Source organism: Cetorhinus maximus, chromosome 8, assembly GCF_964194155.1.
Source record: "Cetorhinus maximus chromosome 8, sCetMax3.hap1.1, whole genome shotgun sequence".
NCBI classification, from domain to species: domain Eukaryota; kingdom Metazoa; phylum Chordata; class Chondrichthyes; order Lamniformes; family Cetorhinidae; genus Cetorhinus; species Cetorhinus maximus.
Window position 1 is genome coordinate 88199045 of NC_135886.1, and position 25637 is coordinate 88224681.

Consider the following 25637-nt stretch of genomic DNA (forward strand, 5'->3'; position numbering starts at 1 on the left):
GCAGGCTTCAGAATTATATTTATAAAGAATCTGCAAAAGGGAGGTCAAAGTTGCCACATTTAGCAGACCTGAGCACTATAGAGGGCAGCTACCTCATATTTGGATTTAAGATTGCTGGTTTATCTGATTATGCATTCGGTATAATTCTTTAATAATCTGATGCTTCCTTTAAAAAAAAGTTTTGTAAAACTATTGAACAAAGCGGATGTTGCTGAGGAATGTGATAAAATAACCATTGCAATAATTACTTTAATACAAAGTCCTATGGTTAGATTTATGGCAGGTCGCTGATTTCAGGATTCACTGTTGAGTAGTAAATCAAGTTGAAGTAATCTACATCAGACTAAAGTAGCTGTCTAATGTTCAGTTTAATTCTGCCCATTGCCCAACTTCTCCTGTGTAGGTGAGACTATTTACCCTTATTATACAGCAATTTCCAGTTGTTAAGTAGCAATGCAAAATAATGGATTAATTTATATACATGCTCCTTATGTCAGTGAAATGGATGTGAAGTGATAGAATGGCTCTATGTAAACTCAAGTACTTAAACAAGAATCGTAGATCCTATGTGGGTTCTAATGTCTCCTTAGCAAATGAAAAATTGCTTTGCATAGACAATAACGCCCAACATTTCACACAATGGCCAAGTTCCTCCAAAAACTGAACTGTGTCGACAATAACAGATTGTTCTGAATTAATTTTTAAAAAAAGCTTTCTTCAACTTGTATTCGGGTTTTATATTTTCCACTCATTTGTATCTTGTAGACCAAAACACGTTGACATTAACAGCATATTATTGTAAAAAGAATTGAATTGTTCACTGTTTATCCCCAAAAGCAGCAGAGAATATGACATTAGCCAGAAGCTGCTATAATCCTTATTTATTCAGGACAGTAATAAGTTTGACTTACCATAATCTTCCAATGCGTAATTATAACATTTAAAAAAAAATCCCCCCCCCCCACCGCCAACCCCTCCCCATCTTCCTTGTGGCATGCACACATTTTCTATCATCATTTATTTTTGTCTGACTCCTTTTCTCACTCTTTCTCTTCATCCTGCTATAAGTCCCTTCTTCCTTGCTAACTCTTATTCTGTGAGTTGTCATCCACCCCACAAGTCTTATTTTCTATATGTGAGTCCTTGGGTCAGATTTCCGCCATTGAGGCGGGAAGCTCTAGTTGGGAAACTTCCCGACTTGTTGACCCTTCCCAACACGCACTAATTTCACTCTAGGGAGGTGGGGTTGTGGTGGTGGGGGTGGGGGGTGGTGGTAGGTCGGTGGCAGATGGTGTCAGTTTGGGCCCTCAGACCCCAGAAGCAGTTTGGATGTAGCCACGGAGGTGGGTGCTTGCCAAGGCGGGCTGGTTAGAAAGCCCATCTCGGCTCTCTGGGACTTTGGCCCAGTTGTATTAAGGGCTGTTAGGGCCTAGCCCTCAGCCCTCACACCTCCCACCCACTACCCATGCCACTTCCATGGACCCCCCCGCATCCTTTTTGCTTGCTCTCCCAGTATGCAATACAGAACCAATGAGCCATATGATAACAATGGCAAGTCTTAATTGCACCTAAAAAAAAATTAAAAATTTGCTTTGAAAAAACTGCTCCGCTTATAACCCTTTAAAAGTTTCAATCAGGTGAGCGGGCATGAAGGGTGCAGGGAGACATGGGGGAATGGAGGGAGCATGGAGAGTATGGGAGGGGCATGAGCAATGGAGGGGACACAGGTAGGACCTTTTAAATATACCTTTCAAAAGGCTCCAAAATTCGGGCTGTGGTTCATGACTTTTCTGAGGGGCCATGAACCACATGCCCCTGGGAAGATGACCTGATAAGGTTTGCGGGGTTGGGGGATGTTGGGGTGTTGGGTGGGGGTGGATATGAGATGCCTACCTCTACAATGGAACCAGCTGGGTCGGGAGTTCAGGGTGTGGGCTTCTGAAAATTGCCAGACCTGGGAAGTGGGAGAGGCGGGAATCCCAGAATTGGCTCCAGCCTGCCATTTTTAAAGGCCAAGCTTTGTGAAAATGCAGCCATTTTCTCTCTCTTTCTGTGTGTCCTGACTCTCCCCTAGCCCCCTTGTCTTCCAAGGGAAATTGAAGTCTGAGTTGGGTTTAGCCCTCTGGATTACAAAGTAATGGATACTTTATTGCATTTGGGTGTCTGTTACAGCCTCAGCCATTCCCTAGAATCTTCTAAGATCACAGACCTATGTAGACAGTAACAAATTAAATTTCAGGCCCATGTACTTATCCCAGTGCAGGGCCTAGCTACTCTTTATCCTTCCAGGCCAGGGGAGTGCAGATGGCATATAGAAACTGAGGAGGTAAAAGTGGGGAAACTGGAGATGAGAGGGAACCGACAGGTAGGGAGCTGTCTGCAGTTTAGAGGCAGCAATCTGAGAGGACCAGGTTGGAAAGATGTGAATGTGAGGTGGGTGGTAGGAGTGAACATAGACGAGGAGTCCAAAAGGAATGAACTGGAAAGCCAGGCATCTCTGGGTGGAGTATGAGGGTGGGGTGGGATTGAAGTCATGATGAAGTAGTAAGGGCCTGTCTGGGTCTGGGTGTGAGCAGCTGGAGAAGTCCAGGTTTGAAGGGAATGACAGGGTCTGAAGGGGACAACAATCAACAGTGTGGGCCTGGTTGCAAGATAGTAACGGTGAAATATGTTCCCTCACCCCAATGAAATGGAGCAAAGTTCGAATATAGATGCCATTGTGAAATTTATAGTGAAGCTTACCTTACGACATGGGGAAAAGGGCAATGTGATGGTAGTTGTATGCCATCGAAACTTATTTTTCTCCAATATAATTGGTCATTTTTATGATGGATTAATGCAACTACAGGCAGGTTCTAGGATCTAAATCTCTGAAGGGACAGTGTGCTCAGGTATCTGATTATTGTGATTACATTAAACTTTTTACATGGTACAGTATAATAAAATGCTGAATGATTAAGGAATAGATTTATTAAGATGAAAACAATTTAACGTGCAGCACCACTCACGAGCTTCCCGTTAGCTTACAACTTCTATTTTGCAGACTGTGGCCAGGAATTTTCATGCCCGCTGGCGGCGGGTGTGTTAGATGGCAAGAAGGCCAAAAATCGGTTTCATGACAGCGTGAAACCGGTTCGCGATCACCCACTCAGCCCGTCGATGGCGGGCCGCGTTCCTCCCCACCTTATGTCAGGAACCTCATTGTAATACATCAGCATATCATTTTAAGGCCAGCCCGCCGGACTCATCTCCCCCTCCCGCCCATCCGCTGGATCATCTGTCCACGTCAGTGGAAAAACACACCAGTGCAGAACACGTCTTGGCAACTTTGCTGTCCGGAAGTCGCGACTTACCGCTAGGGCCTTGCTCTCATCACAAACATCTGAAGAGCAGAAGATGCTGGAGCCTGACAGCAATGGGATCCTGGAGGAATGTACATGATATGCTGGTTGGATTCTCATGGACATGGCTCTGCTGTGAGGCAGCTCACGGGAGTCAGAAAGTCACCGTTGATGCTCACAATAGATGATGGCCGAGGAAGGTCTAGGATCAACTGGGAGGGGCAGAGGTGTCAGGAGGGTGAGGTTGGGGAGGGGGAATGAAGGTGTCCGGGGGGATGAGGTTAGGAAGGGGTGAATGAAGGTGTCAAGGGTTGAGGTTGGGAGAGGGAGCAAGTACGGGGAGAGGATGGGGTAATGGGGAGAAGATGGCTACTGGGGAGATAGGTGTAAGGGGCTAGAAGGTTTAAGGGAAGGAGTTCGGAGGGGGGAAGGAGTGCGGACAGCGGAGGGAGTCCGGGGGAGGAAGGAGTGTGGAGAGGGGAAGGTGTCCAGGGAGGAAGGAGTGCAGAGAGGAGAAGGTGACTAGGGGAGGACGGAGTGTGAAGAGGGGAGGGAGTAAGGGTGGAGGAAGAAGTAAAGGTGGAGGAAGGAGTCGGGAAGGGGGAAGGTGTAAGGCTGGAGGAAGAAGTGAGGCTGGAGAAAGGAGTCGGTGGGGAGAAGGACTAAGGGTGGCAGAGGAAGTAAGGGTGTCTGAGGGAGTCAGGGAGGGGGAGGGACTAAGCGGGTGGGAGTCCGGGGGGTGGGGTAGGAGGAGCAAGGGGGTGTGAATGGGTTCTGGGACGGAGGCGCCTGGAGGGAGGAAGGAGTTCCAGGGAGGGAAGGGGTCCAGAGTGGGGAAGGGGTTCCGGGGGAAAGGTGTCCAGAGGGGGGAAGGGGTTCTGGGGGAAAGGTATCCAGAGGGGGGAAGGGGTTCTGGGGGGTGTTGGGGGGAAGGGGAAGGGGTCCAGAGTAGGGGATGTCCAGGTGAACGCACAAGGAAGGGGTCTGATGGGGCCATGTCTGCTCCTGGGGAACGAACTGAGGGTGAGCATGGTCTGCGGGAATGGTGAGAATGACAGAGAGCAGAGTGAGGCGGTTGGGTGGGAGGATAAGGGTTCAACGGTTTCGGTAGAAGGAACAGCATGGTGTGGTTGGTGGGGACTTGGAGGCAAAAACGGACCCTGGGGGTGGGAAGGAGGAAGTTGGGGAGGTGAATACGGATGGGGGTGGGATTTTCGGGAAAGAAGGGAACGTACACGTTCACCTGGGCATCCCTGAAGGAAAAGGGTTGTTGCTGGTAGGTCATGGAGGGGAGGTGGAAGGTGTTGCCGGGGGGTCAACTGTGATGGAGGAGGGGAAAAGACGGGGGAGTGCACGAGAAACCAAATCCAGACCATGCTGTCTAAATTGAAGGTGAAATGAGAGTTGTGGTGGGCGAGATCAGGTGCTGCATGGGAGTGTGAACAGTGGGTGGGCGGAGATGCAGGTCAGCTCAGATGGACATCTGAAAGTGAACCCCAGCAGGCAGCATTGAAAATGCTCAGGACATTGAGGTGAGTATGATACGTGAAGGATCCGTGTACATGGGAGGGTGCTTGCATGAGGTTCTGAAAGGCCCTGCCACACACACACATCTCCCTCCAGGGTCACTTGTCGGCCAGCTGCTCCCTCTGCGGTGACAGAGGACAAGGTTGAGGGGCTCACAGGCAACGGGGAGTCAGAGGGGAAAGACTGCCTCTGAGATTCCTGGGTGGATGACCCTGGGGTGTCCAACTGCCGCTCCTTCTCTCTTTGGATGCCCAGGGACCCCGGCCTGACTCCTTGAGGGGAAGAAACACCTGGAGGGACGTCAAGGTGCCCTGTTTGCCTTACGTGTTGCCACAGCAGGAGTTCACCCGTGGCTAGTGTGATGAAGTGCAGGTCTGCACACACCTCCGCATTCTGCTGGGCCAGGGTCTCCATGGCATCTGCCATCCTCCCCATGGAGACCTCCATACGCGCACATACGGGCACCACTTCATCAGAGAGCAGGTGGATGCACTCTGACTCACATGCCACTCTATTGAGGGGTTCCAACACCTCTGTGTGATGTTCCCAGGCCTTCTGCTGACTCTCCAGTTGGAAGGAAAAATCTAGAGGTTCATCATCTGACTTGGACCTGACAGAAGCCTCTTCCCCAGCAGTCCTCTGAGTGCCGGGGAGCTCGGCTGAACCTGTCTCCTCCTACTGCGGACATGTGTCCGTGCAGTGACCACCAGATTGTGAACCTGAATCTGCTCTAGATCTAGGTCCCACTGAGGTGTGTGTCTCTCCACTGGTGAAGGGTGTGGGTAAGCACTGTGATGGGCTTTCCAGGCTGCTTATTTCCTGCTCTTCAATAGAGGAGGTGTCCTCTTGGCTGGAGGTGAGGACGTGGATGAAGCTGAGGGACTGGCTGGCTGAGGGTGTCGGTCACTTGGTAGAGCTCCCTGTGAACCAAAGTAGAGATAATTAGTGCATGGCAGCAGAGTCAAAAGCAGGAGAGAGAGCACTCACATTTACGTTGAGAGAGGGATGATGTGGTGCAGGGTTCTTACGATCCTTCGCCACTGATCTCACCGTCACTGCAGGCACGGTGCATGTCCTTATCAGTCAGTGTGATCGCACACATGCCAAGGTGAGTGAGGGGCCCATTGTAGGCCGCTCCACCCCTGGTCTTGGACCTCTTCCTGCTGATGTGAGCAGGCTTCTCTGCATGAAAATAGATGGAGAGAGTGTGAGCAGGACACATGGAATTGCATGGAAAGTTTGTGTGATGAGCAGAGACATGGACAGGATGAGAACGTGAGCTCAAGAGGTTATGAGCCTGATAGAGATGTGAGGGTGTGCGTGAGTGTTAGTGGTGTTGTCCTTTGAGGTGTGAGATCCCTGTGGATGTGTGATGGGTTTGTGAGTGATGAGAAATGTGAATTACCTCGGCGGAAAGGATGAGACCATTCATCCTGTAGTGGCACTGGGTGGCTGTCCTCTTTTGCAGGGCATTGGCGCCGACCACCGCTGCCACTGCCTCCCAAACCGGATTAGTATGGTTGCTGCCTTTTCCTGCGACCAGAGCTGGGGTAGAGGACATCATGACGGACCTCCACTGTGTCCAAAAAGCGCTCGAGTGACGCGTCATTGAACCTGGGGGCTGCCGACTTTTTGCCTTTCAGGGCCATGTCTTCTTTGCAGCAGTCATGGGCTGGAAGCACTGAGAGGTGTGTGCACGGCTGGACTTGAAATATGGTGCCCAGCATGATGAAGCGGCGAGGTGATGGCATGGCAGGCGAATGAGAGCCCGCCCACCATGGAAATGGCGTGTTTCCCGGGAATGCATAATTATTGCGGTGGGTTTGGGATGATATGGCGTGAAAAGCCTCCATTACGGCTGACGGGTAAAACGTCGTTTTACCCGCCCACTACTGCACTTAGTACAAATGAGGGACAATTCCTCCCTGTGTGTCTCGGTCAGTCTGGATTGTTTGGCTAATTACAACATTGCTTGTAGTCAGTGACATTCAGGAAATATCTCTAAATTCGCACACTTAATTTGCTCTTGCTTTATCACTACACTTGCTTAAGACTTGGTAAAATTGGATGAAAGAATAATATTCTGGTTCTGGGGCCTGATTTACTGAAAGGAAATGTTTCCATTTCTCCAACAAATATAGTCCTGCATTCTTCCAGGCACAAGACTTTTCAAGATAAAAAATATTTCTTTTTTTTTGATAAATTTGGTAATTAAAAATCTGGTTATAAAGATTTTCATATTTTGCTAAAGGACATGTTTTCTTGGGAAATAATTTCATCTTGTAGAGTTTAGTTAACCAGAATTGTCCAAAATGTAGGACACAAAATTACAAGGTTTTTGTTTCCAGACAAAAAAAAACCTCATTGTTTTTCAATACCAGCCATGCTGCTAACTCAGTCTGCCTTACAGCAAGATCAAGTCCCTATTGGTGTTGAGTAACCCTATTTGTCTGACTTTCCTGGATGACTATTTGCCAAAGTGTTCCAATTTTCTGTCTCAGCTCAAAATTAATAACTTGCCTGGGAGCAGTTGCTTTCTGAGAAAAGCTAGCTTTCATTAGCACTGTATAACACTGCTGTGATCTCAAGCGCTGCAACTGGAGCTTAGACACACAAACTGTGTATGTGTGCGTGTATCTGTTTGTGTGTGTGTATGTATAGAATTCAGCCACAATAATTAGGACTGGTGCATTATGATGTTACTGTTTCTCTTCCGCCTTAAACTTAGCTTGATAGTTTCAACCTCAGTGGCATTGTGGTTTAATATAGCACCAAGTTAATTCATGTCAGTTTGTTATATTGCTTCCATGTGTGTAATATTACTTATGTTATCTTATGAGTCTCACCTGTACACACGTATATTCCATATACAGAACTTCAATGTCTATGATTCCTGTCTTTTCCTTCTATATCCTATCTTTCTTTCTAAACTATCAGAATGTTGTTGCTACTCTGAGTTTCTCTTACTTCCCCAAGCTAAACCTTAATATTAAGGGGGTGATATTCTTTCTATCATTAATTTTAATGAGAAAGTTGGAGTAGAAAATAAGTGTTCCTATTTTGTACTCATACTGATTTTTCCTTAAAATTATCACAAGAAGGATTTCACACCCGAGATGACATCTGCATCGTTGTTAATAAACTTCACTGATGCGATGCCAATGACTGGTGAATATATACTGAACAGCTTACTGCTCACATCAGTGAAATCAAACCATTTCCACTTTAGACATCAGGCATTCACTGCCTAACATCTAGCCTATTGCTACTCACGCGTACTTTAAATGCATATCACCCGGTTCTCCACAGTCTATCAAACTGAACTAATCTAACAATAATCCAGCCGTCTCATAATTTTACATACTTCCTTCATGTTGCCTTTGAGTCTATACTGTCTAAAGTAAAGAGACCACCCTCTTTAAGCTGAGCTAAGTAACTAAGAGTCTTTAAGTTTGGAATCATTTGTGAAGTTCTCTTCCTAATCTTTTCCAAGGTCATTATATTACCCACCATCTGAGGGGACCAAAACATACAAACATACAAAATAGGAGCAGAAGTAGGCCATTCAGCCCCTCAAGCCTGCTCTGCCATTCAATAAGATCATGGCTGATCTGTTTGTGTTTTGAGTTCCACATTTCCAAATACCCCCGATAACCTTTGATTCTGTTGCCTAACAAGAATCTATCTACCTCTGCCTTAAAAATATTCAGTGACACCGCTTCCACCACCTTCTGAGGCAGAGAGTTCCAAAGTCACGCAGCCCTCCGAGAGAAAAAAAATTCTCCTCATCTCTGTCTTTTAAGGGCAACCCCAAATTTTAAAACAGTGCCCCTTCATTCTGGACTCACCCACAACAGGAAACATCCTGTTACTGTCCACCTTGTCAAGACCATTCAGGATCTTATATACTTCAATCAAGCCACCTCTCATTCTTCTAAACTCCAGTGGAAACAAGCCAAGTCTGTCTAACCTTTCCTCATAAGGCAACCTGCTCATTCCAGGTAACAATCTAGTAAACCACCTCTGAACCGTCTCCAATGCATTTACATCCTTCCTTAAATAAGGAGGCCAAAACTGTACACAGTATTTGAAATGTGGTCTCACCAATGCCCTGTATAACTGAAGCGTAACATCCTTAATTTTATGTTCAATTCCTCTCGTAATTAAGGATAGCATTCCATTAGCCTTCTTAATTACTTGCTGTACCTGTATACTAACTTTTTGTGACTCATGCACGAGAACACCTAGATCCCTCTGCACCTCGGAATTCTGCAGTCGTTCTCCATATGAGTAACACTCCGCTTCTTTTCTCTTCCTGCCAAAGTGAACAACTTCACATTTTCTCACATTATACTCCACCTGCCAGATTTTTGCCCACTCGCTCAACATATCTAAATCCGTGTGCAAACTCCTTATGTCTTCTTCACAACATACTTTCCTACCTATCCTTGTGTCATATGCAAATTTAGCTGACAAGCTTTCAATCCTCTCATCTGAGTCATTGATCTAAATTGTAAAAAGTTGAGGCCCAAGCACAGACCTCTGTGGGACTCCACTCGTCACATCCTGCCAATCAGACAGAGACTCATTTATGCATGCTTTCTGTTTTCTGCTAGCTGACCAATCATCTATCCAGGCTAATATGTTACCTGTTACACCATGAGCTTTTATATTATCCTCAATAACCTTTGATGTGGCACCTTTTCAAATGTTTTATGGAAATCCAAGTACAGTACATCTACAGGTTCCCCGCTACCCACAGCACAGACGAACATACAAAATAGGAGCAGAAGTAATTCATTCAGCGCCTCAGGCCTGCTCAGCCATTCAACAAGATCATGGCTGAACTGTTTGTGTTTCAAATTCCACATTCCCACCTACCTCCATGTTACTCCCATGTTACTCCTTCACAGAGCTCTCGAACATTGATTAAACATGATTTCCCTTTCATAAAGCCATGCTGACTCTTTCTGATTACCTTGAGTTTTCCTAAGTCCCCAGCTGTAACCTTTCTAATGATCAATTCTAACACCTTCCCCACAACAGACGTCAAGCTAACTGGCCTATGGTTTCCTGTTTTCTGCCTCCCTCCCTTCCTGAATAAAGAGGATATATTTGCTACTTTTCCGATGGAATCTTTCCAGAATCTAGGGAATTTTGGAAAACTAACACCAGCGCATCTACTACCTCATTAGCCACCTCTTTTAAGACACTAGGATGAATTCCACCTGGGCCTGGAGACTTGTCAGCCTGCAGCTCCATCAGTTTGCTCAGTACCGCTTCCCTAGTGATTGTAATTTCACCATGTTCCTCTCTCCCCTCTACTTCCCGATTTACAGCTATTACTGGAATGTTTTTTGTATCCTCCATAGTGAAGACAGAAGCAAAATATTTGTTCATTTCAACTGCCATTTCCTTATTATCTGCTATTAACTCCCCATTCTCACTTTCTAGAGGACCAACACTCACTTTACCTACACTTTATCTGTTTAAGTACCTGTAGAAATTCTTGCTATCCCTTTTTGCATTTCTAGCTAGCTTCCTCTCATTCTCTAATTTATTTCTCTTGATTAACCTTTCAGTCATTCTCTGCTGTTCTTTATATTCTGACCAATCATCTGGCCTGCTGCTCATCTTTGCAGAGTTATATGCTTTTTTCTTAAGTTTGATGCTTCCCTAACTTCTTTAGTTAACTATGGACGGTGGGTCATTCATTTAGAATTTTTCTTTATAGTAGGAATATACTTGTTCTGAGTATGCAGAAATATCTACTTCAATGTTTGCCACTGCTTCTCTATTGATCTATCCCCTAGCCTAGCACCCTAGTTCACTTCAGATATCTCCATTTTCATTCCCCCATAGTTGCCATTATTTTAGTTTAAAATACTAGTCTTAGACCCACTCTTCAAACCGGATGTAAAATTCAATCATATTGTGGTTGCTGCTACCTAGGGGTGCCTTTACTCTGAGGTCATTAATTAATCCTGTCACATTGCACAATGCCAAGTTTAATATAACCTGTACTCTGGTTGGTTCCAGAACATGCTACTCTAATAAACTATCTCGAAAGCATTCTATGAACTCCTCATCCAGGCTTTTTTGTCTATCTGATTTTTCCAGTTTATATGTCGATCAAAGTCACTCATAATTATTGCTGTCCCTTTATGACAGGCACCCAATATTTCTTCTTGTATACTTTGTCCTACATTACCATTCCTGTTAGGGAGCCTGTAGACCACTCTTACTAGTGACTTCTTTCCCCTACTATTCCTCATCTCTACTCAAACCGATTCTACATCTTGATCTCCTGAACCAAGGTCATCTCTAATTATTGCACAAATGCCATCCTTGACTAATAATGTGCAGTATTCAATCTAAATATATATCAAACTATGCCTTAATTTTTTTTTTTAAAATAGATCCCTGAAACTCTGGTATATATTTTGACAGCATAAATGACATGATGGAAAGCAGTTGTTGAAAGTGTTACAGCCTGCCTTTTTTGACCTTGTTTAATAGTGTTTTGCAAGCTTTACTTGTGTGTGTTCATTTTTCCCATAGAGTCAGGGCTTTCACAGGTTACTGTAAGTCAAGAAGTGACTAAATAAGCATTTGTTAAGGTCAGCTCAAAGTGCAAGAAAAGGGCCACCTATGGTATTTGCTACAATCTTAACATTTTGCATGTATTAACTGAGAAAATGAACTGAAGCTTTCAAGCAAGCCTTTGGGAAGGTACTAAATGATATACGCAACAAAAAAGAAAATTGTTGGCAACTTGCAGTTCAATAGGTCAGAAATCTAATTTTATAAATAAATCCCCTCCCCTTTGCCCCCCTAAAAGCATGGCAAGTAATTTCCTTGGAGCTGCTCTGCCACTTGTCAGATATGTGGTAGAAATTGTTTACACTCGAAATTCCAACAAAATTATGCCAGCAGCTCTGAGGAATTTTCCAGCTGTTAACTCTTGTGCCCTGTTGCTTTTCTAGCAGAGTTAATTGCTCGCTTAGTCCCTTGTGTAACTTGACTCCATGTAAACCTTGATGGTGATTGTCAAAGGGGGTTAATAGCCATGGAGGAGATTGGTTTCACCAGCTGAAACAAATCCTGCCCTCTTCTATTATCTGTGCATATGGAGGGACGTCATTTTCTGTCCTTAAGCCTGAGGCCAATTTCTGTGCCTTTCTTAATGTTTCAGCCCAGATATGACAGTATTAGCATAAACCAGTAGTTGATCCTTGAGTATTCTTGGTCTGTATGACTCAGCAATTGATAGACTAAGCTTGGCGAGTCATCAAGGAGTGCAGTGAGAAAGCTGAGTGCTTTTCTGATCAATCGTTTCGTCCATTGTGAGGCTAATTAGGAAATTAGCAGATTATAAATTTACTGACGAATCTTAGTAACATTAAAGGAAAGCATTTTAAATGTAATTTCTGGTTTATTATTAAGGGACAGTGACATGGGACAACTATTACAATCCACAGCTGGAAACTTAACTTTTAACAGCAAAAATGACCACATAGTCACCTTAGCTATAACAGTTAAAGGACCTAGGGCTGAATTTTTACATACCTGACCTGCCAGGGCCAGGATAGGGGGTGGTGGGGGAAGGGGGTGGGATTGGTTTCCCCCAAAAGAAGCAGGGAAGCAAGAAGTTGGGAGTCCCTTACACAGTGCAGACTGCATGCGTATGAAGTCACAGACCCTGTCCAGAAGTCATGCTTGACTGACAGGCTTGGCTTCCAATCAAGCACAGAGCTGGTTGGTGAAGGTCACAGGACCAGGCAAGCTGTGTTGACGGGGTGGGAGGAGCAATTTTTGGGGTGAGGGTGGCGGGATGGGGGGTTGATCGAGGTGGGGTTCGATCAAGGGGGGGTCAATCCTGTTGGGGGATAGGTGGTGGAAGTTGGGGGGGGCGCAATCGCGGTGGGAAGGCGAGTTTTCAGGGGTCACTTAGGGCTTAAGTGAGGGGTTGGGGGCCTGTTATTGGGAGGACTGGAAGCCGAGGAGGGTGAATCAGAGGCCAGGAGTTCAAGTCGGAGGCCTGAGGTGGTGGGGGGAAGAGGGATCAAAGGAGTGGTGAGATGGATCAGAGGTATGATGGGGAGTGGTGGAAGGATCACAGTGCTTGTGGGAAAGGATGGGTTGGGATGCTGCCCAATCGCAAGGGTTCCTCAGACAGGCAGGATCCAGGAGCAAGCTGTAGAGCCACTCACTTCCTGGATTTGCCAAATCGTCTCCTGGATGTAACGCTCAGGAAGTCCAACCATCCAGAGTAAAAGTTGAAAAGCTAATGACAATGCTTCATTATCATACTTAACATTGCACCCCACCCTGCCTTGGAGAAGGTTCGCTGCCCGCTCACCACTGTGCCCTCTAAATTATTTTTGTTGTCCACAGTCTGTTCATTTGAATCCTGTGGTACCTTTAAGTTCATTGCATGCAGTGTCTTAACGGGAACAATAACTTCTGGGTTGCTGCCTAACTGCACGTGCCCACCAACTTACAGGGAGCATCGTCACCTATCTTCCCGTCTCAGCTAAAGTAGGAAGTGGGCAAGTCGGAAGCAGGTTTGTGATGAATGTCTGATCTTTTAGACATTAACCTCTGACCCAAGCCCCCAACCACTCCTCATGCCTCTCACCTCCCCACCACCCCTGCACCCCAGGCCTCTGACCCTGACCTCCAGGCCTCTGATTCACCCTGCTAGACTTCCAATCCTCCCAATACCAGGCCTCTAGAACCTGCCATTCAAGCTCCACCTGGCCACCCGGCCTCTGACACTTCACCTTCCCACGGCAATGCCCCGCCAACTTTTGCCCCCTCCCAGGAATTGACCCCCTCCCCCTGCCTTCAATCAATCCCCTCAGCTTGACCCAAACCTGTTCATTTGTTTCAAGTTAAAATTCCTTCCATTGAGTGATACAAAGACGGCTAGGATTTCAGGACTACTTTTTGTAGCTTCAATGTAATGCAGCAGATTACCACGCATTTCATTATCAATGTTTCCCACTATCAAGAACTTTCATTATAATAACCAAATGCCACACATTTTAGATCCAGTCTTTTGTGGCACTTCTCAGGGTTCCTTTTTATTTATGCTGACATTAGGGGGCCTAAACCATTAGCATTTTTGACATCTAGAATTAATTTTGTCTTTCACTTCATTCCTAATCTCCTAAGGGTGTCCAACCCTAGTGCTGCACAAGGTGAAGTTTAACTCATGAGGCACATCTACATTAAGCCTGAATAAAATCCTTTTGAATTGTTTAATTTTGTCTTTGAAGTAGATGAATGAGATGTTATTCCCCGGGGAAAGCCATCAGCATCAATATTATATCGAGAAACTTGACAAAGGCCAGGAGAAGGGACGGAAACAGTCTGAGTCATTTAATTTCCATGGAGAAAACGCCTGTTTTAACTACCAGGGGATGCTCACTTTCCTCCTGCTACCTATGTATTTAATGTAAATTAAGATATATTGATTTTATTCCCCCCCGCCCCGCCCCATACTGCTCTGACTGTTTTGTTGGCAAAAATGTAGTTTTATCAATTCAGATTGCCGAATGATTTTGAAATTTTGCTTTAGAAAGGAATGTAGTGTTTCTTTTTTATTCTAGTTTGAAGCCACTGTAATATATGATGAGGGCAGTGGAGCTGTTGTTTTGAGAGAGATCTCTGCTGTAATGGTTATGTATAATGCATGGGCTTTTTAGAATTCTTACTGATCATAGCCTTTCAGTTCATGCAATTCACATTGATCTCTTTTCAAATTTTCATCACATTTACAGTGAAAAGAGCCATAAAACAATGCTGCATGCACACACCAGTGCACAAGAGTTGGTACATACAGCAAATATTAAACAGCTCAACTTCCCTTTTGATTATAACTGTTATCAAATCATTGTGTATTTAATAGAAATGTAAAGCTATAAAAGCATAGTCTCTTAGTGTAGTTCTTAGGATTTAAAAAAGCATTATTATAATATTAGCATTCTGATATTTATCTCCTAACTGACACCACCCTGAGGTAATGTTTCTATTTACACAGTGCCCTGATTATTATTCACGTTCTAGTTATCCAGCTCCCTGATTATGCACCAGAACTTTTGGAGGAGAAGCGTTGTGAGAGACAATATCTGCTAGCAGAGCCACTTTTGGCATTTGTGTTTCATTCCCTTTCCTTGATGAATGAAAAACACACAATGTTTCTTTTGTTGTCTAGGCTCAATTTTTTTCTCATGCCCTGTTGTGCCATATGTGTAATGGGGAAAATTCAGAGAGTCCCAATTATCCACCAATTTTCATTATCCACCAGGAGTCCATACTCTGGTAGTGGGTAATGGAGACTCCAGCAAGGTATACTTGTTATAAATGTTTCATATCATTTTCTGTCTTGATCAAAGTGCTTTCAAAGGTTTCTTGTTAGTAAGATTTATCATTCACAATATTCTTTCAGAAAGTTTGTTCTCAGGGAGGAATGAAAGTTTTGTTAACACGCATGTGAAACACAAAGGGCAGAATCTTCAGGTCGGCGAGCGGGGTGCGGGCCTACTCCCCCGACCCGCACAGGGAGCGCTCAGCGCTTCTGGGTGCACATCACACTGGGCAGGCCTTAATTGGCCCGCTCACGTAAAATGGTGGTGCGCATCCAATCGCGGGCGACGATGGGCTGCGCGCCTGCCCACGCCCGCTCCCGTCCAAACCCCCACCCCCCCCCTCCGACGGGGAGAAAATTCTCCCCATTTATTTGGGGCTGGCAGATAGGTATAAATTATGATTACAGGTCACCTTTTCACAAAAATAAATAATTTTTGACATATTCTGCATCCCTGAGAATATATTTATTAGGAATTCCCTTCAAATTAACTTTATATGTCTTCACAAAACTGTTATTTTGTTGTTTATTATTTGCTCCATTTCTTTGTTTATTGACGCCGGTCTCTGTTGGTCAAATGCTAGCTTTGAGCCTTTTCTGATTGAGTGCTTCGAAACTGAGGAGAATAATATGAACCTAATTCTCCAGGTGGGAATCTCATCAGACCAGGTGGAACATTGATTTCATACCCTGCCTAATATTACTTACTGATTTCAATGGAGAGCAAAATTGGGTGGGGTACAAAACCAACATTGCACCCAATTCCCTTAGCTTCCAAACTGGTGGAAAAGATTAAAATTGCTCCCTTTAGCCCAGGCATAAAACCAGTGTTCCACCTGATCCCGTGGATTTCCCAAATGTTAGGTTAAAATGCCACCGATGAATCTTTTTGTCAAATTGCTTCCCATCCCCACGACATTTGGGAATGTGACAAACTTAGACTGGAAGCAGTGGTGATGGTGGTGTGTTGCAGTTCACTCAGGGATACAGAGTTGCTGTGGTAACATGCACTTTTACACGCATGCTGTGGTCTGGAGCTTTTTTATACAATAACCAAGACTTGTGATTTAATCATTATGTTGATTTTACTTTTTAACTTCAATCATTAGATCAATTCTGTGTTTTAAGTCACGTGCGCCAAGGCCTCCTAGAGGACTTTGATTTCAGTTTTTAGTGCCTCAGCGTCTTATGAAAAGATACAGAGGCACAAAATCAGGAGATGGAGGGATTAGAATTCAAATAAAAAAACTGGATGAAGGGAATCAGAATTTAAATTAGGACACAACCAGAGAGTCAGTTACACTGAGAGACTTTCAAAACCTAATTTATTTTTGTCCTTGAGTAATGCCACAGGAGGTCAACTGGCTACTGACATCTCCTAATGCAGCTCTGCTCATGTCACACCAGCCTGAGGAGCCAAGCACATTATGACAACTTGCAGGTTGGACTGAAGGTCATATATTATTGGAGAAAGAATTAAAAACTGGGCAACTATAGCCCAATAACTCACTCTCTCTAACTGAGGCTTTCATTTTGGAATAATGCTACCATTGGCACAGGGTAAACAGCACTTGTCTCCACAGGTGATGCCAGCATGGTGACCTAATGGCAATATGCTGCTGTCTAGCCTCTGTACCTGGATTCTAACATCTGTGATCTTCAAATAAGATGAATATCATTACAAAGTGATGTGCGACTGAATCATTCTTGGTGTAAACATAAATGTAGCATCAGCTAAAGCAGCACAATTTCAATAGCAGTTATAAATAATTATTTTGAAATTTAAAAACAGTGATCATTTCATGCTCCCATTCTTTAGCTCCAGATTGTTCATGGATGAAATATGAGCAGCTATTGTGAGTTCTGTTTCCTCAAATCTTATCATTTGTGAAATGTTTTTTGCACTTCAGTTGGAAGGTTTAATTTGTCACGATTGCAAAAATCACCTTGCTGCATTCCAAACCTTCAACGATGTAAAGTCAAGTGAATGGTGGATAGTCCATGTATTGACCTTGGGTGCAATCAGACTTGCTTGTTATGTCCAAGGTGACCATCTATTTTGGTAATGCCCATTATCCAGCCTGTTGGCTGAGGGATGGCTTGTTGAGTATGGGACAGAAGAGCCATCTGCAAACTGGACCTTCACTCCTGCATAGGGAATTGCCTTCAAGGGACAAGGAAAGAGGGGAAAAAAATGATTGATGCTGAAATCATGGTAGTAAGCTCAACACACATTTTATACAGGAGTCCTAACTGTAAGATAGCCTTGGATAAATCTAATAAAAAATTCAGGTGAAACTTCTTTACTCAGAAAGTGGTTAGAATGTGGAGCTTGCAACCACACAGAGTAGCATAGATGCATTTAAGGCAAGCTAGGTAAGTGCAGGGGGTGGGGAGAAAGGAATAGAAAGATCTTCTGATAAAGTTGCACGAGATAGAATGGGAGGAGTCTCATGTGGCATATAAACACTGACATGAACCTGATGGGTTGAATGGCCTGTTTCTGTGCTGTAAGTTCAATGTAATTCCATTTCATATCTTAAGTTACCACATGTCTAAATGCATATATATTTTCGGACCACACTTGAAGCAATATATTTTCCTGTCTAGTTTGTGTTTAATTCATGTAACTGTAATTCTGCTAATTAGAGTGGATGGGCTGGGTTTGCTAACTTGAATGACCTTGGTCCCAGAAACTGTCAGGCACCATGGCATGTAGATATGTAAATAACAAATGCAAGATTGATTAAATCTGACACCAAGCCACGATAAATGTAAATGATATGAGCAGACACTCGGTGTTACTGGAAATCTGAAAATGTAAATACTAAGTAATGTAGTGCAGCCTAATCCCACCCTGACATAACAAAGGGTTCTTGGTGGCACAAAGCTCTATTAAATTGTCTTGTTATCTCTCTCTGCACAATGTTGAAACATCACAATAAGGCCTTTCCTGTTCTCTTTTTGAACAAATGATTTTACTGACACTTTTCTGTACAAATTAGTGAAATACATCTATTCCCCATGGATCTGCTAAGCTGATTCATTATGTTTCTGTGCTTATGTTGCAGGTGTAGAGGTGTCTCTTCAAAAAGTGCTGGCTGAAGCCTCGGAGACTTGCACGCAGGAGTGCCTCGTCCTCGGTCACTCTGACAACTGCTGGATGCCCCCATCGCTGACCCAGTACCAGCAGCCTAACCCTCCCCTACCATCGATTGGATTTCAGCAAAGCTGGGGCAAAAACAGCAGGTCAGAGGGGAGGCACACTCTGGGGAGAGCCAGCAACAAAGACGACATTGACAAAAACCAAGGCAGCGGCAGACAGCAGTTGTACAGCAGCTCGGAGAGACACTGCAGCAATGAAGATCCTGTGAAGGTCATTCCCCTGGCAAACTTTACGCCAAACCAGCAGGGGTCAGTGTCAGGCGGCAGCTCCCCCTATGTCCACGAGCACCAGCTTTAAAAAACACCTCAAGCAATGTTTGGGAAGATGTATATAGTCGCTGCTTTTAGTCCATGTTGAGCCTACACATCAAAATATACAAGCCTGCTTTGCAGCACCATACATTTGCTAACACCTGTATACCTTTAGTAAGGCAGGCCTTCCAAACAAGTAGTGTATAAAGCTGTGTATTAGCAGCTTCTCTGCACCGTTACGTTACAAACACTTGAAGGAAATGTTTGTGTTGCAGAATGGCAAAGGGGGTATATTTTCAGGACTGATTTTTTGCGGGCAGTTGTATTTCACCAAAGTTCGGTGGCAAGCCAGAATCATCTTTTCTTTCTGGAGCTAATGATGTCAGACACTAATCTGAAAATGCTAGCAAGAAAACAGACTGTATGAATACTATCAGTTTTACTTTCACTGATCTTTTAAGCCAGTTTTACCCTTGTCACTCTTGATCAGTGCCAAAATCAGTAGGCTGGAATCCCTTGATACTTTGCAGTACAAGGAGCCCACTTTTCGGTGAAGTGATGATTCACGTTAATCATTTTTAAAAAGAAACAATACAGTGGAATACACATAGTCCGTGCTGTGGATGACTGCTACAAGTTGTGTCACTGCCACTCTGATCAGGAAAGAGAAGAAACATTTGCAGCAGAGGAGCTGACGCTGTCGAGTTTTACCAGCCCACCCGATGATGTGCCTCCCTGAAACAGGTGCACAACCTTATAATAAAGAGGCACCGCATCAAGGGACCCATCTTAGTAAGAGTGACAAGCAGATTTGAGAAACAAACAGCACAGGCCTTTAAAGCCACTGTACCTGGTGTTCTACCCCCCCTGCTACCAAGTTACCTAAAATTGTATTTATTCTTTACAAAGTAGGTCTTGTTTTTAACTTGAAGAGGATTGAATGCTGTTGCGTGTGCAGCTCATATATTACATATGTAGAGTAGTTTGAAGTCAATGTATTGAAAATGTAATATACATTTTATACTTAAAGGCTTATATACTTATAGGTAATTAGAAGCTATCTGATATACTATTTCTATATTGTATGTTTGATTTCTGAATTAGATTAAAATACAGATTGCTCTTATTAACGAATCATATAGGACATTCTGCTTAAAATCCAGTAGGAGTCCAAATCTTATCAGCTTCTACAAGGTATATTGTTCAATTCCATAGAGCATTACTGTGTCCTATAACTGAATCTTCTAGGGTCATTTCAGGTACGCTGCAACACATAACTGATGAGAGAAGTGGGCAGTGTTTGATACTGACCCTTGAGTTGTACCTGCAGATTACACTGAAGAATTGAAGAACTACCTTCTCCACCCAGAAATTCAGATTTAATACCAAATGGCTTGCTACTATATTGTGACATAAATGAAGGAGCCTCTTGTTTGTTATTATGTTAAATCAGGTAACATGCACAATTTCCAGGCACTCTGGATACATGACAATCTAAGAATGCATTTAGCAAAGGAAAGGAGAAGAACATAAAGACTTTATGGAGTTTTGTTTGGGATTACTGTATGTAGAGTTAGCTAACTAGTCACTCAAAGCTGTAAAAACTGCATTAAATCTGCTGTATGATGACTGCTTGTAAAACAATGGAAGTTGCTATGTATATTAGATGTGGGGTTTTTTTGCACCTAAAATGGGGATTATGGGGAAAGCTTATTGTGCTGTTTATGTGCTCAGAGGGTATAAGTGGCTTTGTAATTTGTCAAATGTTGTTTCACGGTAATCTGTTCAAATCACAGGCAGTTACAGTGTGCAAAAGAGTGCCACCTAATTAAGCAGTTACTTTAATCACCGAATGATGGAAAAGCATTAAAATAAAATCAGTCTCGTCAAATAATTTTAAGTATTTCTTGGTAGTGCTGGTAGCTTTAGGATATGGGAGTATTTGTTATTATTTGTGCAAAGCATTGCAGTTGAAATTGCATGTTAACAATGAACAATGTTAACCCTTCCAGAACTGACTTTTCCGATAAGTTACCTGTAGGTTGATGACTCGTTTGCAGAATTTACTTAGGCCAGGATTTTACGGTCCCTCTCGCCCGGCGGGATATTACAGTCCCGCCGAACTGAATGGAGATTTAAATGGCTCGTCGTATCCGCCGGGGGTGGGGGAGACAAGCTGCAGCGGGGCCGTAAAACCCTGACCTTAGGGAGGAGAGAAAACACAATGGGTGCCCATGTTATTCACTGTGTTTTGTATTGATCTGCAGATGATTTGCAGAATCCCACTACCGGCTTGGAAAATGTTCGTAAAACTCAGCACCAGGTTAGACTGAGGACCTTAACCGCAAGAGGAAATTTGTTGGCTGTAGTAATTGTTAATGTTTTAATACCCCCCTTATTTTTCTCATGCTATTTTTAAAAAAAAATGAAATCCTTCTCCCCTTTTGGCAACAATGAGATTAAATGGTGTTGCACACAGACCTCTCTGCAGGGAAAACAATGGGTAGAGAATATGTTTACACTGGCTAAAGCCGTGTACCTAAACCATTATTGTTTTCCACTGATCCGCCCCATTCCTGTCAGTGCTGTCACTTCTCAATCCGTCAGCTGGGCAGGGGAGGAGGGGTGTGACGGTGGTGGGGCGGAAGGGTGAGGGATGATGAGGGTTGGGGGGAGATGATGGTTCACTCCCAGATAATGGAGCTTTCTCAGAGGCCCACTCCAGACAAACTGAGAAAGCCTGCTGCCACACAAATCCGTCATCGTGCACAATAATCATTCATGCTGCTTCAGGGAGAGATTACTGTACATGGAAGGAACATAGGAACAGGAGTAGACTATACAGCCTGTTCCACCATTTAGTTAAATCAGAGCCAGTCTGTGTCTTAATTCTATTTACCCACTTTCATTTCATAACATGTGATACACTTATCAAAGTTCCCATCCATCTTATTTTTGAAATTTTCAACTGACATAGCCTCAACATCTATGTTGGGGAGAGGGTTCCAGATTTCCCCTATCCTTTGTGTGAAGAAGTGCTCCCCGACATCAATGCTGAATGGTCTAGCTCTAATTTTAAGGTTGTACCCCTCCTTGTTTTGGACTAGCTACAGCAGAAGAAATAGTTTCTTTCTAGCTAGCTCATCAATGCCTTTGATCATCTTTAGAACTTGAATTAGGTCACTCTTTATTCTTTTATACACAAGGGAATACAAGCCTAGTCTATGCAACCTGCCCTCATAATTTAATCCTTTTGGCCCCAGCATCACTTTGGTGATTGAGCATTGCCTTCCTCCAAAGTTACCTTCCGGAGGTGCGATGTCGAAAACTGAATGCAGTGCTCTAAATGGGGATTAACCAGAGCTTTACATAACCATAACATAACTTTCACCTCTTTGTATTCCAGGTCTCTAGAAGTAAAGGCTGACATATCCTTATCCTTTTAAGTTATTATTTATACCTGTCCAAAAGGAAGGAGCAGTTTCTGGGGAGTGTTATGGTACATTGAGGGAATAGTGATTGTCTGCATTGGACTAGCTTGACCAAAAAAACTTATTATATGTACTATGTGCAGCAAGATATTCAAAAGAAAAGCAACAATGAACAAAAAGTGGCAATAACTTGCGGCACTATCAGGTAACATGGGAGGGAGCGTGACAATTAACAGTGAACTGATGTTAAAGACAACAATTCTTGGAATCCACAGTAGATGCCTTGTATGCCTTAAAGGAGGTACAACAAGTAGTGCTATTTCAGTCCTTTAAGGGTTAATACTCTAAGATATTTGATTTGTACATTTTTTTTTTATAAAAAGTAGGGTTTGCAGATTCATTAATTACTTGTGGACTGTCATTTAAAGATTGTTAAAAAAATAGTCATGGCTTTTTAATGTCATTTTCCATTCTCCTGTTCAATATGTTTTGCAAAATAAATGATGTGATTCCATGGACGTGTTTGTCATGATTGATGTTAAATATCGAATCCAGAAAACTTGAAATTCATAAAAGTGAGAAGCAGTTACTCTTGTCTAAAAAATTATTTTTGAAAGCCTAGCTTTACAGGATTAACACTGGTAGATTGTCGGGTGCCGGTTTAAATCACTGAAGTCGTTGCTTATGGTTACTGTGTTTCAGTTCATATCTGGTGATTTGGTGGCAATCTGACATGAAGGGAACTAGTACTGACTGTACTAGTACTTCATAGCCATGGCTACCAGTTAAACCAGAAGCAATGTTATACTAGCACACTTTTTTGACTATTACCCCATGGCAAAGTTCCAATCTGAAATTAATCATTATTTCAGGTGATTCAACCTTTCTTAATTTTTTTCTTGTTTTTTTTCTCTGTGTTTTTAAAAGCCCTGAAGATATCCCTTTGATTACTGTTGATGAAAGTTAACCTGGCCCTTTATAACATTAGTTAAATTGCTAAGGGTCATCTAGTGCTTATAACTTGTCATTGATTTTTCACTTTTTTAGACCTGTTACCAAAAATTAGTACAATTTATTTTCAGTTTCCTATCAAAGCACTGTAGGTTCTTCTTCCACAGCCAACACCTCTTGGCTCCCTCCTTCTCCTCATCCACAGCGATATGTAATTATCCTTTTCCTTATCCTCATCCTGAGACAAATGTCATCCCCTCCTTCCTCATCTACAGCAATGTGCAATTATTCTTGTCCTTATCCTTCTCTGCATCCACCTCCGTATCAACACAGCGACATCGATTTTCACCATTGAACCATGGCAATCTCCTCAACACAATGACAGCCTCCTCCTGGAACTTTGCAACACCAGCCTCTTTTTACTATTCTGACTCTGTTATTCCACCACAGCAATGTGGTATTTTTCCGGAAGAGCACTGCTGCCTCCATTAATTCTTATACCAACATGTTGTCTTGCTGCTTTCTTGAAGGAATCATGGTATAAGTCTGTCAATGTGCTGCATAATTCAATTCTGTATTTTCAATCTACATTTCTGCAAATTATTGCTTTGCTGTAAACTCTGTTATGGTTGCATGATGACATTGTTGCTTTATTATGAAATTATTGGATTATTCCACTTCTGCAGTGCTGAGGAACAGGAGGTAGTGAATTAGTTGCCGGTTATACGTCTCATTTGACTCCCCTTTTCACTTGAAGCCAATAAAGGAAAATTGGTCAGGGTGTGTTGGATCCTGGTCACTGGTTTAGTTGGACCAATGGATCTGGGTTGCATGCTTGTTTCGGGGTGACCAAATTGGTACCATAGAGAGAGTAGATCAGCAGACAGTTCTTATGTAGAACGCATTCGATTTATTTACAAAGGAACTCAGCAGTTACACTTGTGTGCTTACAACTCAAACCCTGTCTTTACATTACAGCCTCTAACTCTAGATGACTCATTATTGATACTAAGGTAGCCCACGTTACTCTGCTATTGGATGCTAAGATCATGTGATCTTTCATTACAACATTCTTCTTAAAGGTACATCACACATCAGATTACCACATCCCTCCCTCTTTACTCAGAAATACATTTTACAGTTACAATACAATTTTTCTCAAAATATCAAATAATTTGCACAGATTAGTAATTCACAAATTCAGTTTTTCTGGGGGTTTCCTTATGTGTGTAGAACGTCTCAGCTCTACAGCTTCAGATGTTTTGTCAGGAACCTGCTTTTCTGGTGTTGTCCAAACATCAGGCTCTTCGGTGGGTGCCTACAAATCTGTTTCCTTAGCTCTTGCAGGTGCAGCCGATCTTTCAGACACATCTGTACTCAGCTGAGTTCTTCCAACAGGAGATGTTGACGCAGTCATAAATGCTGGAGGAATAATTTCCTGATACTTTGTTTCTCTCCTCCTTATGTAATCTATATGTCTCCGTATGACTCTGTCTTCCACTTTCACGTGGTAAGAAAGAGGCCCAGTCATTGCACTTATTTCACCTGATAACTATTTGGGTCCTTCTCCAAACTTTTTCACATATACCGCCTCTCCTACGGTAAACTTCCTGTCATGACTATGCCAGTCATGTCCAGTTTTCTGATTTCCCTGACTCCTTTCCACCTTCCCCCCCTAAATTTGGCATTATTGACCTCAATCGCGTTCTGAGATAGCCTTTCATCAACAATTCCGCAGGTGTGACTCCTGTTGTCATGTGAGGGGTGGTCCTGTAATGGAAAAGAAAATGTGCTAGCTTGGTTGCTATGGAGCCTCCAGTTAATTTCTTCATGCCAGTTTTGAATGTTTGATCGGCTCTCTCAGCCAGTCCTGAGGAAGGGTGGTACGGTGAAGTTTTTACACCAGTGATACCATTGAGGCTGATAAAACATTGAAACTCAGCACTCGTAAATGCTGTGCTATTACCTGATATGAACATTTCTAGTAGTCCGTTTATGGCAAAACTTTGACGTAACTTATCAATTGTAGCAGAAGATGTTGGTGACTTCACCTCATATATTTCCATCCATTTTGAGTGAACATCAACAACAAGGAGGAACATTGTTCCCATAAAAGGTCCCACATAGTCAATATGTCATCGGACTCATGGTCTTCCCGGCCACTCACAATGGTGTAACAGAGCTGTTGGAGGTAACTTTTGCAGTTGCTGACACTGCATACAACTTCTCAATAAGCTCTCTATTTCCCCATCCATTCCAGGCCACCATAGGTAACTGTGTGCTATGGCCTTCATTCAGAAAATACCTGGATGTGCACTGTGTAGTTCAGTTAACAAAGACTTTCATCTTTTTGGAATAATAATCACTCGAGCTCCCCACAATAAGATACCTTCCTGGCCGGTTATCTCATATCTTCTGTAAAAATATGGTTTCATTTCGTCAGATTCCTGTTCTTGTGACCAACCGTGAAGAACTTGTTCTCATACTTTTGACAAGATTGGGTCTCAACTTGTCCAATCTCTGATCTGTCTAGCACATACCGGCGATGGATCGGAGAAGTTCAATAATAAAATGAGTTCTTGAGAAACTGGAACA

The 25637-nt window shown here is 43.3% G+C and overlaps 1 protein-coding gene across 1 annotated transcript in view; it reads left to right on the forward strand.

Annotated features, from left to right (window-relative positions):
* Positions 1 to 22605, forward strand: part of pcdh11 (protocadherin 11) — a 749887-nt gene extending 727282 nt beyond the window's left edge. The window contains exon 4 of the mRNA XM_078547233.1: positions 18315 to 22605. Within this exon, the coding sequence (XP_078403359.1) occupies positions 18315 to 18706 (392 nt within the window). The 3' untranslated portion in view covers positions 18707 to 22605. The remainder of the gene's footprint in view (positions 1 to 18314) is intronic.
* Positions 22606 to 25637: the final 3032 nt, after the last annotated feature.